Source organism: Vanellus vanellus (assembly GCF_965231255.1).
Source record: "Vanellus vanellus genome assembly, chromosome: 4".
In the NCBI taxonomy this organism is placed as follows: domain Eukaryota; kingdom Metazoa; phylum Chordata; class Aves; order Charadriiformes; family Charadriidae; genus Vanellus; species Vanellus vanellus.
The window spans coordinates 56,799,761-56,812,822 of NC_138909.1; the positions used below are offsets into that span (position 1 = coordinate 56,799,761).

Here is a 13,062-nt window from a genome sequence, read left to right on the forward strand (position 1 = left end):
TACAAGGTTTCCCTTATAAATCTTTCATGGCTCTGACATGGAAGAGACAAGAGACTTCTTCCGTATCTACTCATCCTTGGTGCCTATGCTGAGATTTATTAGCAAGCTGCCAATTTGTGTGATGAGTTGTAACGGGGACCTCCGTCCCTTAGAAAAATGGTCTCAGACCACCAAATCTATCCATAAGGCATTGAGAGAATATCAGGTCAGCAGTTGAATTTTAAATGGTCATTGAGATACTGATAAGGTGTGATAAAATGTGTTGTTTTTCTAATAGACTACCTGAAACTGCTTCTTATAACACCTTTAATAGATCATGCTATGCTGGGTGAGCAATCAGAGGCAAAACATACGTGGCCATTACAAATGGATATCCAGGAAAGTCCGATCTGTAACCATTGGGGAGATACATGCATAATACTGTTCCATGTTATTATCAGACTTTGCAAGTAGTGGGAGAGAATTCCATGAAAATATTCTGGAGACGAGGTGAAAAGAGATGAATGTCCCTGCTTATTTAGAATATTAGAAGGATGGTGTACTTGCAGTCCACAGGGTTATAGGTAAAGGTTTAAAACAGGTATGAAAGTCAGATTCAAGCAGCAAGAAATAGGGAATTCATTTAAATAATATGGAAACTTTCATCTAAACAGTGTAAAGTCATCTTTGAGGTGTTATTCAGGCAACATGCATGGCAATGCGGTGCAGAAAGAAGGCAATATATGAGAAATCTGTGACAGCAGCAAACTAAGGGAAGCTAACAGCAGCAAAAGTATCATTGTTAGAGCAGTTAGCTGGGAACATCCAAGAAATAAACGAACTACCCCCCACCCCAAATTCCATAAATTCTCATGCAAGGGATTCAGGTGACAAGGGAGACAAGCGTAAGGATACTGTTGCAGTAAGAGTGTCTAAAAAATACTTATAAACCAAAAAATACTTATAGCAGTTCAATTAACAAATTGCTAATTTGGTTTTGATCTTTTCGTGCTAATGCTATGTTCAAAGCTCCTTCTAAATGTGCTTGGAAATAATATCATTCTTCCAAACAGCTTGTAGACTAGATAGGTGCATATGGCTGTTTCAACACATCATCTAATAAAGCAGTCAGCTGAAGAAAACTGAGCCTGAGCATGTGAAGTTGAAAAAAAAAATGAAGAGCTTTTTCAGTAGTTCATTAGAATTATTAAATTCAGTATTAAGTGGTAAATAGAAACTGTATGGTTATGCAACATGGAAATTTAAGTCACTCAAGAGTATAACTCCTATTAATATTCTGTGTAATAACCTTAATATTTTTAAGTCATTGCATACTTCAGAAGTTGTAATCTATTAAAATGCCGTATGTTGCTTTAAGGGTTTTTTTAGTGTTCATTTCGTGATTTATATTTGTAGACTAAAACCCTATTTCTGATTATCCATTACCCATGTGGAAAATTTACAACAAAATACTTCAAGGAAGGAGGAGCTGCAGTTTCAAGTTTATTGCTCCAAGTGCTGTGGTGCTCTTTAAAATACAAACTTTGTGGTTACATAATGCAGTTAGCTTCTGTCACCATTAGTTCGTGCTTTCCGCCCTCCATACATACTTCACAAGCTCCTGACATCTGGGTCTATAACAGGAGCCATTGAGAGCCCCCCTCCCTTTGACTGAAGAAGCATTTGTAGATGACAGGCAATTCTAACAGCCGTCTTCTCTGGACTGTCCCTGAAAGGGGCAAAGCATCTCAGCTGGTGCCTTTCCAGTTCCATGGGATGGATAATCAGTATTTTGAAAGTATAAAATGGTCTTCAGAGCAATGCAGAGTGAATTTGGGGTTTGGTTTCTGATGCAAAGATGCCACCTGAAAATGGTGGTGGTGTCTTTTTTTCTTTGAGAGTCCTTTTCCACATTTTTATTTGAAAACCAGGCATGAAAGGAATGCCTGCCTTTCCCCGAGGATAAATGCCACTATCCTGTCAGTCTGGCACATAACTCAATTTGGTTCTCTGCTGGGGTTTTTTTGAGATTACCTTTGATTTTAAACTTAAGAATTCAGAACTGTGGAAGCAGCCAGAACAGAAATCAAGGATAATTTACTTGAACATGTTGAACTTTTAAAATTAAGTTAATTATATTTACCAGTCGTTTAAAAGAGGTTGGAATTTCAGAGACAAGACAGCTTTCAGACCTCTAACTGAATATGGATTATCTTTCATTTGCAACAGAGAACAGCCACATGCACAAAAAAGCCTGTGACAGAATATCCCTGCTGGATTTGCTAATTAATATTGACCTTTCCAAATGAATGATGCTTATGGTATGACTGCAAAAGAGACAACTTGTTTTTCATTTTTGTGAGCTTTACATTTAAAATACTCTTTTTATTTCTGCATCTGGTCTCATGTCAGGTTATCATCTCAGCGAGAGAAAGCTGGCGTTCTCCTTTTGTGCATTGAGAGGCCACTGTCAAAGTAATGTCCACTTTAGGCAAAATCTGCAAGGTTTCATGTGACAGGAGTGAAACTTATCTGAGCTTCCATAATGATTTGACCCTGTGCTTTAATAAAGGCTTGTTCTCCTTATCCTAATTCCGGATTTATTTTGTAAGGCATACATTCATTGCTGATTTTGTATCCCCAATGAAAAAATGTGCCTGTATCCTGATAATTTTGTAATTATGACTGTCACTAAAGATCTGTTAGTACAATTTCATGCATGCTAAACTAGATCCTGGAAGGGATTCTTCCTTGTGCAGGAATTCCACTGAAATTTGGTAGAAGGTTGCCTTTACATGGGCTCCAAAGCTTCCATTCTGCACAGTTTGGATCAATGTATAATAAAGACATTTAAAACATGGCTAATGAAAATTTGAAAGTGTTTCTACAGAAATGCAATTATGTCTATATAGTATTTCCTCCAGATGTGCAAGATATATTAAAATTAAATCAGAGGAAGAAAAAAAACTGATTTAGGTACTTCTAGCTATCAAATAGTAAGAGGAAAAAGAAAAGCCTGAAGCAATGGTAAATGATTTATGATTGAAGAGGTGTTTCATTAACCCTTCTCCCCCAACCACACATAGATAAAGCAAATAATTGCTGTAAGATTGCTTTAATTATTCAGTCTATTAAAATTCCTGTCTTGTTTGCTTAATTTTTTAATAGCAACAAATACTGCTTTTCAATGTCTTATGAAACCACCATTATTCTTTCAAGATCCCGTTTCACTGGGGGGAAAAAACCCCACTTATCACTAACCTTATGTATCAAGATCGGAAAGACTAATGCATGAATTTGGCTGCAGAGCGGTAGTAGTTTTATGTCCCATTAACTCAATGGGGTTGCTCACAACACATGGCATTAAACACGCACGTAAGTCTTTGTGAGACCAAGGTTTAAAGAGGCTCAATCTTCCAGATTAGCTTTGCATTTTTTCACTTCCTTGCTCTCTTTAGCACCATTTCTCTTTATTAACAAACTCACTGGCAAAGTTACATTAATATAAGCAACTCTGTAGTGAGTCTCCCACCCACTGTTCTTTAGCTATTGATCTGGCTTTGCCTTTCAGCACTAATGCACTATCCCTTGTGGTTTGCGACAAGCTGCGGCAACTCACTGCAGATGGTAAAACAGATTCTTAAGTATTGATCTGAGGCTCCACTTCTAAAAGCTGTGCTCTCTAGAGGTATTGATGAGAAGCCTGGTTTTAATATTGGGTCATTCGATAAAGGAAGGCTTTACAGTAGGTGGTATTTCAGTCTTATAGTGGAGGTAGCTTCAGAAACTTGCTTTTACTTGAAGAAGGCAAATGATGTGTAAGTGACCAGGGCAAGAAGAGGTGCCTTCTGAATTATATAAAAAAAAGCCATAGAATTGAAATATAAAAAGGTTCCACTGTTTCAGTTTAAAACAGGATAAGCAACGACAGGTTATGGTAATATAAAATGTTAAATAATTGTGGTTAGTTGTTTATACTTTGCATCTTATAAAATAGTTGTATTTTAGATTGCTTATGAAGGTGGACTCAAAAATTCCCACACATGTGTAACCATATTAAATCAGCGTAGAACATGAAGGCAAGATTGACACATTAGCAAAATATCCCAATCTTGAAAGAGAATTCCTGAAGGAGGTGAATGTAGTTCAGAGAAAGTGAAAGATAGAGGAAATAATAATGGTAAATCAAACTATTATCATAAACAGTGAAGCTAAAAGGCATAAAGAGACCATGAATTTCAAAGGGAGCTTTGTAATTGGTCTTGATTCACTTCAAATGAACTCAGGAACTCTTTAGTATGAAATTCTAAAGTGAATTTTAAACAGTGCATAATAATGACTATACCTGGGCAGAGCAGAGGTCCTTCTAGCCCAGTATTCTGGCTCTGATAGCAGGAAGTAGCAACATCAACAGAAAATGAACAGAGCAAAGGTATAATCTTTAACCTCTGCAATTTGCAGGTGGAAGCTTGGGGGTCGGGGACTTTACTGGGAGTGAACTTACTGCATTTAACAATACTCAAATGGATGTTTGTGTTTTTTTTTTTTTTCCTTGAATTTGTGCAGTTACTTTTGAACGTGTGTATAAATTTTACTATTCACAATATCTTTCAGTAAAGTCTTCAGTAGCTTAATTAGGCGTAGTATGAAGAACCATCTGCTCTGTACTTACCCTTTCCTGGTTTCGCTAGGTGACCCCTACTTGTTGATTGGAAGAGACAGTATACAAAGTGAACTGTCATTCCCTATTCATCCTTCCGATGCCACTCTTAATTACAAACCCCTCAGTCTTTCCTAGGCTGAGGAGTCCCAGTCTATTTAGTAATTCCCTGCATGGAAGTAATTTGATACTTCTCGTCATTGTTATTGCCCATTTTTGTGTCTTCTTGAGACCTCTACCACATGAGAGATAAGACCAGAACTACTGCTCAAGATGTGAGCACATCTTGAATTCAGTGGCACAAAAAAAATAATGCTTGCTGTGTTGAAGGATAGTGGTAAGTGTCATGGACTTAAAAAAAATGAATGTGATTACTATTTTGATATAAATTCAGTGAAATTTAGCTTAGGTTTTTTATACTAAACTTTATGAAATACATGTGGTGGAGCAAATCACAGCTGTCCTGAGGAATGGTACTGATTTACCATCTAAACATATCAGAGTATAGTTAAATGATTTGTAAGATTTTTAACTTAGGATCATGTTTTGTGAGAAACTTTTAATTAGTATAACCATGTATTCCAGGAAAAAAAAAAAAAAGAATGTTTAAAAGTGTTTATTTATCAGCTATCAAGAGAGCATATTGGTGGTTGTTCTATTTGCCAGTTGCTATGGCTAGTCTGTCAAGATGAGTGAAATTCTGTACATATCAAAGTGCCGTTTTCCAGTACATTTTAATCAGGTATTGCAGCCATTTTCATTTGGGATCCAAAATGAAAGAGAGAATTGATTTAGATGATAAATTGTATGGCCCTGGACTGTGTCTGTTTTCTGTGTTTATGAAACTTAAAGCCCACTGAGAGATTACCTCATCCACCACCATTATTTCCAGGACCACCTGAAATACACCTGTGTTTTGTGTAGGTGTGTAACACAGAAGTTATCTGTAATAAGTCCTTAATTCAGCCGAACTGCAGACTGTTTGTATGCTTGGATATTAAAAAAGGAAGTTATTCTCCCTCTCTTGTTCAAGCATCTTTGCTGGCTCTGGCCTCTGTGGTCCTCTCCTTCCTCATTAACCCCACTGCCTCTTTTTCCAGTGTTGCCAAAACTGTCTTCACACATTTGTAGCTGTGACCCTTGAACAGGAACTGGACAGTTTTCTACATCCATTAGCTGTCTTTGGAGGGGGAGAGAGAGTTATTTCATGGTGCAGGATTTCTGAAGACTTAGATTTAAGTAACAGCGCTTAAATGCTGTAAAAACAACTTTTTGGGACAGGATGCAAATTATTACCAGTATCTGCTAGAAAAAAGCTGTAATAAGTTATTATTTGTTCATAAGCAGAAAGAAAATAGCTTCAGAAGAAGCTTTTTTTTCTACTATAGGGAATGACTTTTTAAGGCTGCTTATAATTTTATCCTATGAATGATGGAATTTATTACCAAATCTGTGGAGCTGGGAAGCTTTCATCTTCAAGTTTTCACTGGATTTGGTTTTGTTCAACACCCCCCACTCCCCCCGATAATCACATGTTTTGCAATATATGTAAGAATGATTCATCTTTGCTTTTCTTTTAAAATATATTTGGCTTTGTAATAGCAAAAAGTTGGTTTTATCTGTAGTTCTGCTTTTGGTTGGCAGTAACAGAAATTTTCAAGGTTCATATCTTTATGCCTTAAGGAGTACACAGTGTTATCATCAAGGGTCTTCTCCCTCGCTAGTTCTCTTTTTCTCTTTGTTTTGTTTACTGATATTTCACAGTAAACCCTTGCAGTTATCGTCAAGTCCTGGGGCCACTATCACAAAATTTTGCCAAAGCTTATACTCGACGTTTCTCTCTTTTAAACACAATGAAAGATTTGTTTAAGTGAATACAGTTGACATTTCTTTTATCCCGTCAATCCATTATACACGTATAAATTCAGGTCAAAAATAAAAAGTAGCTCCAGATAAACTTTCATTATATTAGATAGATAGCTTTTCTGACCCCTGCCCCTTATTATGTCGGATACTGTTATTGCTTTCCCTTTAAATACATCATTCTTCTTTGTGTTTTTAAAAACATTATTGGTATTTGTATTTTGGAACCATCTGCCTTGCAGCAATGCTGTGAGTGCTTGTGTTTTTAGGCAAAAGAGTGAAGGTAAGAGGTAAAGGAGAAGTGAGAGGACTGTTGAAAATTCAGATGAGGTATTACCCAAGGTCCTACAGTATAAAGTAGAGGTTCATGCATACTCCTTGTTGCAGCGGTTTTGGGAGGAATACAGAGTTTTGTATGCTGTATTGGATTCTGATACTGCACCCACCATATGAGCCATTTTTAACATTATTTTTAAACATTATTTTAACATTATTTTTTAAAGTTTGCATACGCCAGAATTTATATCATGCAATGATTAAAGCTCTGCCCAGCAAACAAAATACTAATTTTCAGTGGTGCTGGAGTCTGGAGAATACCAATGACTCCATCAAAAATGTGTGTCTTTGGAAATGAGACAAACAAAGAGAAAATCCTTTTATGAGAACATGGATTTTTATCTTTTCTGAGGCTGAGTTATTTTTGGCTATTTTGGGGATAATGGTCGGTTGACTCCTAAAGTATATTTTAGTTACAATCTACTCACTACTCTACTCTACTCTACTCTACTCTACTCTACTCTACTCTACTCTACTCTACTCTACTCTACTACTACTCACTACACTAAAGGGAAGCTTTTCTTTTTCCCCTCCACTTTAGACGTCTGCATATATTTCTGCGTGTTAAATGCACACCTTAGAGATACCTTTTCTATGTACTGATTCTAAAGAGAGTGTCCATGTCTACATTAGATCAGAGAAATTCAAGGAACACTAAGATAATTTTTTTTTTATAAGAGATGAGAGTTTGTTATACAGCAGATGGCAGTTCCTTTCGAGAAAGAAGCAGCATATTTTTATGCTGCAGATTTTCTTGAGGATTCGGGAGAACAGTGCTCTGGCAAGTATCCTTCACCCAACCCATCCTTCTCTCCAAAGTCTGGACTTACTTCTGTGAAAAGCTACCTTGTTTTTAACTTGTGAGCAGGAAGCTGTGCAGAAAGGGATTGGGCATTTTTATTTCCCTAAGCCAACTTCCCAGCTTACTCATGTATCTGCCAGTGGAGTAAGGGGCAGGAATGGCGTCTGCCTTAGAAGCTCCTCTCCAACACTGGCTGTATTCAGAGATATGCTCAGCTTCCCTCTGTAATCCCATTATTTTTCTTTATTTCACAGTCCTGTCATCGAGGTCGTATTTCAGTCTGAGCAGTGTCATGTGAAGGCTCAGCCCACCACACACAACATTTGTGATTGCTGTCTTCATTAGTTTGCAACTAGACAGGTGTCTTTCATATAATTAGCGCTGTGAAGGTTATCAAGAACAATATTAATGAAGGTTAAATACCCTTTTTCATGGGAAAAGTTAGTAATAACTTTAATCTAGTTAAATAACTAAGTTAATCTTAGTTAATCTTTAATTTAAAGATTAAAGTTAAATCTAGTTAAATAACTAGTTAATCAAGAAATTAATGGAGGAGTATAATAGAATTTGTAACTGAATCTCAGTAAAGTTGTGATTCCAAGTCCTGGTCTAACAAGATTTATTTAGCTATAGAAAAGTAATGTAGATATGAAGTCTCATATTTTGGTTGCTGATTGCCCTCTGCCATAAGAGGGGCCTCCAAAAGATAAGTCTACACTGGACTGAACAGAAAACGTGTTTCCAGTGCTGGCTGGCAAACCTGATTTTGCAAATGATGGGCTGGCACTGTGTTTTGTCTGTGTCAGCGTGAAGAGGCCAGGGTTGAATTTGCATCGCTTGCCTGAACTGAAGTCCAGGTCACATAGCTGTCACTGCTGTCCTGTCTCCAATTACTCAACTTGTATTAGCCAAACTGAATGAAGACTGGTTTTTGTTTTTGTTTGGTTTGGGTTTTTTTTTTCAGTGTATGCGTAACCTTGTGTTGATGCTAAACCAGAAATAGCTAAGACCTAAGGACGCTATATCTCACCTTCATTTCCTGAGCCCGATGCCTTTTCTGCCTGCTCAGGCATGTGCTGCTGGTTGCTACGCTTTCTCTCTAACACGGGGAGCTGCTGCTTAATTTCCTGTAACAATTTTCCTGGCTTGGTTATGCTGACTGTAGGAACTATCTGCAAAGACTTGCCGCTACTAAAATTTCAATCGCTATCTTTCTGTAGTGATACGAGGCTTTCATGCTTGCGTTGGTTTCTGCAGTTAATTAATCTAAGTCTTTCTAATACTTACTGTGGTAAGGATAGAAAAGCAATAAACAGTGCAGATAAGGGATGAAATGGTTTAATCTCATTAATTAACAAAATACGGAGGATCCAGATACAAATATTACTGCTCTTCTAATCATGGGGAGTTGGATGAGACACATAGAGCCCAGAAAATGTATCTCAGCTATAAATGAAGGTATAGTTCAGTTAGTACGGTGGGGTTTTTTTCTTTCCTGGTTTTAATAGCAACTTCACATCATAATTAGGAGGATGAAATTCCTGCCAGCCGAGTACATAGTTTGGACAGATTAAAGGGAAGAGGTATGAGAAATGATAATTGCTTTGTGCTCATCAAACTTCTATTGAAAATCTGACAGGATAATTACAGAATACCTGCTTTGCAGAATGTCTAGGCAAATTTTGAGAGAGCTATTTAAAGTTGTTCGTTTACAGTCTGTCTGAAAAGAAAAGTTTTTTTCCCCCTTTTTGAAGTAGTTCATTACCATTTAGATGTGTGGTACATGTTCAAATATAGACCTTATTCTCATGTGCACGCCTGGCTGCACTCCACTGCCCACCCCCAAAGAAAATTGCCAATAATTTTTTGCATTACCCCACATACTTCACCCACATACTCACCCTTAACTTTCAGGAGAACATTATTTCACCTGATGGAAACTGTAACCTTGTTGCTGTCAACAGTCTGAATCATAGTCGTAGATAAATTAATTGAGAGAGAAATGTTCCAGCGGACTACACAAAAAAACTGTTTTGACTGACAGTACAAAGTTGTTCTACTTTCAGCACGTTTTCATGCCTCATCACATGGCTTTTCTTCACCTGCTTCTGAAACTTGAAAATGACACTCACCAAATTGCCAATTTTCAAAGAATATTCTAGACATAGGTGCCAAAACCCTACTGATTTTGCTGAGAAGTGAAAGACCCCGGAAGTCTGACTTTCTACTAAAGTTCACCATATGAGGTCATTTGGATCACAGGGCAACAGATACCTGCAGAAAGGCAACAGAGTCGTTCTATGCACCTGGTAGGCAGGGCTAGAGGTAGTGCAGGCTTTTTGGGGAAGGTTGAAGAGACCTTGGTCATTGGTGGACTTGTAACAGATGAAGTAGAGCCCACTAATACCAGTTGTTTCAAGTTCCTGCAATTCAATGTGAGTTATCCAGTACCGTTATTATGTACAGTTGAACAGGGATGACCAATGTCCTGGCTACAAGAGCTGGATTTCTGTGTATGGAGGTGCTGTAAGCAATATCTCATGATCCCCTGCCTTTTTGCTCACCTTGCAGGAAGAGGTAATTCCAATTTGCAATTGCTTTATAACCTGCTTTAGATGAACCTGCTTTGGCAGGGGGGGTTGGACTAGATGATCTCCGAAGGTCCCTTCCAGCCCCTACCGTTCTGTGACTCTGTGATTAGTCTCAGATGCCTTCAGACATGACCAGTGAGTAGCTTGCAGAGTGGCCAGCTGGTTCTGGCAACCAGGGCAGGCTTTGAGTAACCACCCCTCCTGGGGATACCAAGGCTGTTGTGAGAGTACATATACACCTTACATGTGACAGGGACACCTGGATTTTGGTTATGTGTCAGGAAACAGGACGTGGGGACCCCAGAAAGGATGACCGTAAGTGAACTGCCTTGCTGTAGGTAGCTGTAGTCAACTAACTGGTGTATTCACGTAATTTCCCAAGGTGATGCTTTGGGCCAATAGCTCTGTGGTTAATTATTGTAATATTTAAAGCTTACAGTTTGTATTTTTATATAAAGATAAAAGAATAAATGAAGTGCTGGGCATACAACGAATTCTGTAGCATGTTCATCGGTACATTGACCTGTATTGTTTCACAAGAAATGCACAGCACAGATTGTGCAACTGAGCATTTTTTTTATAGAATTCTAATTTCTCTCTTGCTTCTTTTTTTTTTTTTTTTTTTAACAGTCTACGAAGAACCAGAAGACCCCAGTAACAGATCATTTTTTTCAGAAATTATCTCTTCAGTGTCAGATGTCAAATTTAGTCACAGCGGTAGATACATGCTAACAAGAGATTACCTCACTGTCAAGGTTTGGGATCTGAACATGGAAACAAAGCCTGTAGAAACGTACCAGGTAGGTATCACCTGTGTCTTGAAAGGCAGCCATACAAAAAGCATCTCACTATTAAAAAACTGAATGTTTTCCTAAACTTCTCAGTGTTTGGTCAGAGAAGCGGCTAGCTAAGAGAACTGCGAATCGAGGTGGTTAAAATCCTCACAGTGGCATCCTTGTAGTTGGAAGACAGCAATTTCAACATTAGTAAGGAAGTGTTAAGACCTGGGTAGTCAGCGTGACACTCACTGTGGTTTGGGCTCTTGAAAGAAACGATGCTTCTAACAAGGGAATTCATCTCTTCGCTTTGGCGTCTGTTTTGAAATGATGTATTCCACTATTAACATTTAAAAGAAACTGAGGAAAGGATTTTGTGAATTGCTTGTGAATTCTGCTCCTGCTGGGACTGCTGAGAGTTTACACCTTTGTAATTTCAAAGCTCTTTTTAAAAACTTCATCTATGCATTTCTCTTATGCCTATTTCTAGAAGCAATCAGCGTTAAACCCTAACATCACCACTGACACAGCAGTTTGCGAATGCCAGACAGACACATCTGGTTGCCTGAATTCATTGCGATATTATCCAGACAAAATGCCAGTGGCTCCAGCCAGCGCTGAGTTTGTACTCTGACATCTGTTCTGTTTGGCAATAGAGGGCTGAGCTTACATTTTTTGACTCTGCCTTGAAGAAGGAAAATATGTCTGTGACGCAGAAGCTGCTTGTTATGAAAACGCAGTGAGAAAAAAGCTGTTAAGCTACCTACAGAAGAGTATGGAAAGTAGGAAAAATGTCATTCATCTGGCTCGTACTGCTTAAGTAGAGACAGTCCTATGACACTGCTGGAACAATCCCTTGTTTTCTGTGTCTGTATAATGGTAGGCAGGGTAGAGGAGTTCACAGTGAATAATATGTATATATTACATATATATATAACATGTAATGAGAGTTTTAAATAATGTAATATTTTAAAATATTATGTAAAATAACATGTAATGAGAGTTTGGTAGTGGGTCTTGACAAAACAGCTAGAATTTGACATCAGTAACATCGGAGGTGTTTATTAGGTAGTGTTTAGTAGACAAAGTGGGTCCCTGTGTTTTCCGATGCACCCATTACATTTTGGTGGATACACTTCAGTGTGTCTCTTGTTAGCATTGGAAAGTCTGAGCCTGTGTACCCTTAAAACTACAGAATTGGTTTTGCTCTGAAAATGGCAGTAATGCTAAATATGGTAGAAATGTTGATATGCTGTGAAAATGAAGTGGGAGGGTAAGGGCGAGACTGTGTTTTATGTAACAGCAGCATAACTCAGATTTTAGAAACTTAGGTAATATATTATTTTATACTTATGCTAATGGAGTGGGCAACTGTGTCTCTGGAGAGGAATAGCTGGTCAAGCCAACCTGTTTGTCTTGACTTTGACATTTGCTTTTATTTCCTCATGTAGGTAGCTGTGAAACAAGCTGGCCACCTTTAAATCAGTCTGACACCCAACAGTGGGGCCAATTAAAAAGTTCTATTTCTCCATGCTAAGATGTGGAAAATGAGTATAATGTAAATTTTTCAGTACTGATTATTGCAATGAGAAGCTTATTAAAGAAAAAAAAAAGACCCACAACAACAAACCCCCTGCAAATATAACAGTGTTCTTGCTGCCGTACTTTAACTTATGGATTGCATTTCATTTTGAAATACTTATCCAGTGCCTTGTAGAGAGTATACAGGTGCATTGCTGAGCGTTGCAGCGGACTAAAGGAGAATCTGTAACGCAGGGGTCTTAGGAAGCCAATAGCACAGGATTGAATAGGATTCACACAGTCCAACTGCTCTGGGCAACCTGTCTTGGTTTTCAGCTGAAGAGAGTAGAGAATTCTTTTCTTAAGAAAAAGTGTTTAAATTACTCTTTTAAATATTTTTTTCTTAGAGGTATCTCTCTCTCACATGCATAAATCTCTCTATAGAAACTTGGAAATCTCTCAAAAAGTATTTTTGTGGTGGATCAACCGAAGGGAACAAATAAACCTAACATTTTCAGTTATGTATCCAAGTAA

The 13,062-nt window shown here is 37.9% G+C and overlaps 1 protein-coding gene across 1 annotated transcript in view; it reads left to right on the forward strand.

Moving 5' to 3' along the window:
• PPP2R2C (protein phosphatase 2 regulatory subunit Bgamma) overlaps positions 1–13,062 on the forward strand; it is a gene marked incomplete at its 5' end in the record, with an annotated part of 196,135 nt that overhangs the window by 169,209 nt on the left and 13,864 nt on the right. Inside the window, 1 exon segment of the mRNA XM_082482560.1 lies at positions 10,862–11,031. Coding sequence (XP_082338686.1) covers positions 10,862–11,031 — 170 coding nt within the window.